Below are 6,959 nucleotides of genomic sequence, written 5' to 3' on the forward strand. Positions count from 1 at the left end.
TATCCGTCAAATTTGTGGTGTTGTTGAACAAAGAGAATGTACTGGACTTGTCATCAGGCTGTCAGTGAGTTAAAATTGCCCAGACTTCTATCTGGAAATGACATAGAATTGTATAGATCAATTCCCAGCTCAGTGATTTAATCTTTTTGCATACTGAGAGACAGTTAGGAGATGTTGCCTGTGTAGTAAGAGGTATTGCTGCTGAAGGTTACAATCGAAAAGATCCTGAATCACACTTCACTCTTGTGGTTGTTCCCCAGCTCTCTCTCTCTATAGATGCAGCTAAAACAAGGATAAGGCAAAGTGGAAATTGAGTTGTCAGCTGCTGCACAATTCCTTATTGATGATGAAATGAACAGTGGACCTTTTTTTAATCTTGTCTAATTTTGATTGCTTTTCTTGAAGTGACAAGCTATTTTGTTGCCAGAAACAGTGAGATGTTTGTTAGCTGAGAATGTGCTGAATAATGTTTGATCACTGACTAGGATGAAGGTGACTCTGTGCCCCCTTCCCACCCAGTCAGCTTTGCCTTCACATCACCTATTTCAGATTAAGAACTTGGTATTGTCAGATTTGTGAAATTGCAGTGTCTCACACTATTGTTTATTTCTGTAAACTAGCATGTCATGTTAGAACCATTTCAATTACTACAGAGTGTAATTCAGCATGTTTGACTGTTGGCTGATCTCAGTCTGAGAAAGATCAGGAACTACCATACAGGTACCAGTTGTGGATTGATAATTTGGCTAATTTTGTTATTTGTGCTACTTAAGGTAACTTGGTATACAGAGTATGGCCCAAGGAAAAGCTGAACAGATTTTTGCGCAAGATGTGGATCTGGATTCAGATGCATTTGTTAACATAAGGTCATAGAGTGAATTGACTTTATGTAGAATGTTCACTTTTGATTAGTTAATTGATTTGGAATGTTATGGATTGTCTCAGCTGATGTGGCTTCAGGTTAATGTAATTTGTCAGAGCTGTAAAACTGTGAGCAGAGTTTTCAGAGTAGTTTGTTGGTAATACATTAACCTGAAGCCACCTCAATGAAATGAAGATTTTTACTGAGCATTGCGGTTAGAGATAACACAAGAGCTTCATGATTATAATCGTGTACACAGCAAGATGAGGGTGCCTCTTCATTTTTAAATGTCGTTCTTAGCATTAACCATTAATTTTCCATCAAAGACAGTGTATCAGCAAACACTGCTGTAGAAAAGTTTGAAATTGATGTGCAGATAATTAGCCTGATGTTTTGTTATTGTTGCTTGAACCATTTTTCATTGAGCAGTGCAGGATTCTAACACTAAGTGAAAGAAATATCTACAAAAACCTTAACTTGATATAATTAATTAAACAGCCTTGTAGCACAGCTCATTTGATTTGGTAAAGGGGCAGAACATGTTGTTTAAAGGATGCATTCCTTACAGTATAGTTTGATTAGCCTGCTGAGTTTTGAAACATATTTCCAGGGCAACATTGAGTGTACGCCACAGTGACGCTGTACTGGCTACATTTACTGTTTGTCTTAGCCTTACCAGATAGGCTGCAGTTTGGGAGAGATAGGTGGCTGATCCTGAGACTCCTTTTCTTTTCCTCCAGGTGAGCCCATTCGCCTGCGCCGTGATGTTGTGTTGCTGACAGATGACCGGAATATGAGGGTAAAGGCTTTGACTCACAATGTGCCTGTTAGAGCCATCCCTGTCTTTCTGAAGTGGGCCAAGGTGGGATGAAGAAATGGAGCCAGGAAAATCTCTCATCCTCTGGATTCCAGTGAAAATCGTCGAGAGCCCCAGAGCTCGACCATGGCAACCCACCCCTCCATTAAAAAGCGAACATTAAGAGATGACGAGAATCAATATGCAGTAGAAGATTGTGATTGGTTATCAAGAAAACAAAAGTAAGCTGAAGAGGCAGGTCTTGAGATGAGACTTTTGATGGGTCTTTTTAGGAGTAAGTTTGTCACAGTGGGTTAATAAAGTAATATGAGAGGTGAACATCCAGATGCAGAATGGTGAGAGGAAGCCTCCTTAACCAATGGAAGGAAAGGACTCCTTCCCTGGCGGGAGGGATCTTTGATTAACACGTGGATTGTTTTGTGACAGAGATGGAATAATCCACTCTGCTTTGCTCAGCACATGTCTGTAAACCTCCTTCCACCCTGAACCTGCCTCACATCGAAGGCAGAGAGGAGAGAGGGGCTTTGATTTGATTCGCTGCTGATTCTGCGATGTCATTTATTTGGCAAGAGGAATTTCACACAGAGAGAGAAGAGTTAAAATAATTTACAGTAAAATGAACTCGACATGGCCTTGAAAAAAAGATTCTGTAAGGTTAGCCTAAACTCAAGGCAACTTTTAAAGGGTCGTGTTGAGGGTCACAGTCACGTTATTGCAGATACAGCTGGCTTTTAATTGGCCTTGTATAAAAGGATTCCTGGCACCAGCCTATCGTCAGGTTGATAATATGTTCTTAGTCCACTGGGTCATTGCATGATGGAGATTGTAGAGTTACCAGGTGAAAAGGGAGTTATGTTTTATTGAAGTGAGGTTTACTATCTCCCTACGTAGTAGACTATAATCTGGTGAGTCAGACACAAGGCAATGAGTGTGTTACAGTAGCAGCTCCAGTGTGAGTTGGTAGCATACAGCTGCCCTTTCACAAGCTGCTCAATGCCCAAGACCTTTGGCATTTGGGGGAAGTTGGAGATAATTCTACGTTGCAAAATACCAGTTCAAGGAGAGCCAGGGAGGGGTTCAGTTACACTGCAGGCCAACGATTGAGATATCTGGTGCCTCCTAATCCCTGGTCCCTGCCAAGCTATCAAGTAGCTGGGACAGCTCCTCAGCTTTGTGAAGTTAAAACATGCAGGGCTTAGTAATATTTCAGCTGGGAAAGTCCATACTCGGTTCTGTGGTTTCTGTCCCTTTTATGAAGCAAAAGCAATTTCAAAATTGGTTGATTTTAGACTTGTTTTCATTGTTTTTTTTTAAATAGACTTAGCTGTTTAGATTTGGTTATGGGTGGCCAGGTATCTGGATTTGGTTTTATTTACTGTTGAGTGGACTCTATAGAATAGTGGAAGCTTTTGGTTTTAGTGCAGTGGGAGTTTAATTTAGCAGGCATGTATGTATGTGTGTATAAAATACTTTAGCATGTTATGTAGATCTGAGGATCTAGCTGGTTAGTTTAGTAGCAAATAGCCTTTGTCCAGTGCTGCCACCAGCTGAAGGCAACTCTCTTCCCTGTAATGTCGAAGCATTGTAATGTAGAAGAGAGTTGCAGTGACTAGCAATTGCTGTAACTATCAGCCCAATAAAAGAGAGGTGAAAAGACATGTCTGTAACCTTTTAATTGCTATTTGGTGTTTTTATAGAAATAGGTTTCACTGTGAAAATTTTTTGTTTGCTCATTTACAAAAATACAATTATAGGAACATTATCCCACCGAAGCACTTTATACAGACTGATTGGAAATATAAACAGTACAAATACATGCAATAAATACATTCATTTTAATGCAAAAAAGAATTATAAAAATACTGTTTTCTTGTATTGCAACATTATGTGAATTGTATTTTGGCTTTTTAAAATTTGTTTCTAAAAAAGACTATTTGGGTGGGAGTCTCTGACTGACTTTGGTTGCATTGAATTTCCAGCAAAGTGTCTCAGGGACGCAGTTGATGACACTGTGCATACATTTCCCCCACCCACTTCAACAGGACCATACAAAATAGGCAACCTTTACAAATCCCTGCAAAAAACATGAAGATAACATTACTGGCAAGTTGCATCTCATGCTAAAATACTGCACTTAAAAAGTTGTGAACAAATTCTCCAAATTTATCTGGTTTAGTTTGAGGAACTAACTTCTTACCCGTTCCACCGTTTATCTCTACAAACTTCCAGACAGGTTGTCAAGTACAATCTCACTTTATAAATTTTCTCTTGTTCCGTGTAATGCATCAGCAAAATTTGTTTTCAATCCACCAAGCCGTGTCTGATTTCCAACTTAGTTTCTGTCTTTAAAGTGAGAGATCCGTCCATTTAAATGTCACTGGGACTGAATCCGAATTGGAGACTGCATCACTCAACTGAAACAAGCTGAAACTCCTGTTAGCTCACTTATGATTGTCTCGGTTACAATGTTCAGAGTTTGAACGGTGTTCCATTTGCTGATTATGTTCGGAATGAAATATGTACAGAGCCTCAAGGTGGGTGAGGGGGTACTTGGGCACTGGGCTCCTGGAGGAGTAGGTGATGGTTGGAGTGGGATGTCAAGGCCAAACTGGCTGCTGGTGGCTGGGGAAGTGGCTCGGATTAATGCATTGTGCTTAATGAAAGAGCGAGTGAAAGTGGTGGGATAAGGGTTAGGAGACAGACGTCAACATCACAAACAATTAGAATAGAATAACTTATGAACGCAGTTGAAATAAACTACCCCTCGTTAGCTGAGAGTTCAGTGGTTTTGGTTTAAACTGCTTTGGACAGGAAGCTGGTTAAAGGAGACCAGAGTGTCAGCTCTCGGTTTTTCATTGCTTCAAACCTTGAAAGGGATCTCAGGATGTCCCTCTGCTAGTGGTTGCTCCCCGTTTCTGGATGAGTTTCACAGTGAGTGAGGTACAATCCCCTTACGACCCCCCCCCCCCCCCCCCCCCGTCCTCCTTCTTCCAAACCCCTCACAGTAACTGTCCCCCTCCTGGGGAAGTATCTAACTAGGGTGGGAAGAGTAGAGAAGGGGGGAGTAGTTTGTGAAAATGGCTTAGGGGAGAGAGGAGCCTGGAGCCTCCTGGGATTGGGATTCAATGACCCCAGACTCCAGGCTGGAAAGAATGAGAAAGAGAGCACGTAGTGGCCATTCCTGGCTGAGTGTGCCCACACACTCCAGTCTGAGTCAACTTATTACCCCCTCCTTGTTCCCAAATCAATGGGTGGGTCCTGAGCCAGAGCCTGGGGGTAGGAGGAGTGCAGGATCTTGCAGCGAGGCTGGTGGTGGGAGGTCAGGCACTTTGTCCTGGTGACTGGCACCCACTTTGAGAGGGTAGAGAGTGTCACCCAGCTCCAGCCTGGCCTTGCAGTCTCCCGTGTGCATCTTCATGTGGCTGATGAGGTTCCTCTGTTGGGCAAACTTGCCCCCACAGATCTGACACTCATACGGCTTCTCCCCAGAGTGGATCCTCATGTGCTCGGTGAGGCGGTACTGACGGGTGAAGCGCATGCCACACGCCTCGCAGGCAAATGGCTTGAGGCCCAGATGGCTCCGCATATGGCGGGTCATGGTACCCCTCTGGGTGAACTTCTTGCCACAGATGCTGCAGGGATAGGGTCGGGTCAGCCAGTGGGTCTTCTCGTGCTGCCGGAGGGTGGCTGGGTCTTTGTAGCACTTCTCACAGCTTGAGCAGCGGTAAGGCCGGATGAGGTCCCCCAGGCCTGGGCTGGTTTTGCCCACGAAGGGATTGTTCTGTTCCGCCAGCTCTCTGTGCAGCAGCTCCTCCTCAGTGTGGCTCTCCACGTGGGCATTGAGCTGCTCTGAGCTGGGGAATCCTTTCCCACAGGGGATACACACATACAGGTTATCGCCCAGGTTCTCAGGCTCGAAGCTCAGGTGCCCACACTGGAACCTCTGCAGAGGCCCGGGCCCCAGGCCGAGGCTATATGGCTCCTCGCTGCTGGTATCCTCGCAGCTGCTCTTCTCATCTTCAGCCTCGTCGCCGGCTGCTGACCGATACCTGGGTCCCCCCGGGCTGTGCCCGGGCCCTGACCCTGTCCCTGAGCCTGGCCTGGGCCTCACCTCGTCTGTAAACTGACTGGGTGGCTCCTGCTTCAGCCACTGGCATAGGGCCTGCTCCGAGGCCTCAGGCCTGCTCCGGCTGTCAGTGCCCGGGGCCTGGCCTCCCCTGAAGCAGCTGCTGCTGCCGTCCGGGGACATCACCCCGTCCCCGTCCCCTTCCCCATCCCCGGGCCCGGGCTGTAGAGCTGGGCCCACTAGGCCGTTACTGAGGAGCGGGCCAGCTGAGGGGCTGCTGTGCCCGGCCTCGTGCTCCCGCTCATCCCGGGGTTCCCTGCTGCTCCCCAGGGGGCTCCGCTTGGAAAGGTCGAGGCCCAGCAGCTGTGGGGAGCCGTGCTCGGCCAGGCCCAGGTCGGCAGCAGCAGCAGGAAGGCGGGAGCCCTGGGCCGGCGGGGGTGCATACAGCTCCCCGGCCTGGGTGTTGATGCCATGGGCCGGCGGAGTGTCGAGCAGCCTGGATCCCACCGAGTAACAGGACTGGATCACTGGGGTGCTGCTCCTCAGGCCCCGAGCCAGCTTACCGTAGGAGGAGAGGCCGATGCCTAGGCCCAGGCCCAGGCCCAGACCCGTCCTCATGTGAACGTAGCTGCCGTTCCGCTTCAGCTTCTTCTTACAGAGAGCCACCAGGTCCGGCAGCTGCAGGTAACTGGCCGCCGCCAGGATCGCCCCCAGGTTCTGCTCATTACACAGATCCGCCTCAGCCAGGGCCCCAGTGTAAATATAATCCAGGACAGTCCGGAACAGAGCCGGGCTCACCATCTCCGGGTCCAGGTTCACCAGGTTATCATGAACCACCAGGGACTTGAGGTAGACGCTGCTGGCCGCCAGGATGTTCTTGTGGGCCCGGAACAGGGCGTTCTGTACCACAATGATCACATCGCAGAGGAAACCCTTGGTGCGCTGTCTGTTCAACTGCAGCAGCAGCTGCTTGGCGTGGTTCGGCATTTCCATGGGTTCCAGCATGGGCATCATATCCCCACCTTCAACACAAACACACACACCTTCACTGAGAGGACAGGAGGGAACTGGGTACAACAGACGCACACCACCCCTACCCTCCTCCAACACCACCCCCACCCTCCTCCAACACCCTCACCGTCCAACACCACCCCCACCCTCCTCCAACACCCTCACCCTCCTCCAACACCCTCACCCTCCAACATCACCCTCAC

The 6,959-nt window shown here is 47.7% G+C and overlaps 1 protein-coding gene across 1 annotated transcript; it reads right to left on the reverse strand.

Annotated features, from left to right (window-relative positions):
• Positions 1–3,583: 3,583 nt before the first annotated feature.
• hic1 (hypermethylated in cancer 1) lies at positions 3,584–6,784 on the reverse strand. The gene has a single exon (XM_043718047.1). It carries the CDS (start codon positions 6,757–6,759, stop codon positions 4,924–4,926), a length of 1,836 nt encoding a protein of 611 aa, XP_043573982.1. The 5' UTR covers positions 6,760–6,784; the 3' UTR covers positions 3,584–4,923.
• Positions 6,785–6,959: the final 175 nt, after the last annotated feature.

This window comes from Chiloscyllium plagiosum, chromosome 28, assembly GCF_004010195.1.
Source record: "Chiloscyllium plagiosum isolate BGI_BamShark_2017 chromosome 28, ASM401019v2, whole genome shotgun sequence".
Classification (NCBI taxonomy): domain Eukaryota; kingdom Metazoa; phylum Chordata; class Chondrichthyes; order Orectolobiformes; family Hemiscylliidae; genus Chiloscyllium; species Chiloscyllium plagiosum.

What these genes read in the sequence shown, in the direction of transcription:
- hic1 (XM_043718047.1), bottom strand. Translation starts at nt 6,759, where the DNA reads ATGATGCCCATGCTGGAACCCATGGAAATGCCGAACCACGCCAAGCAG.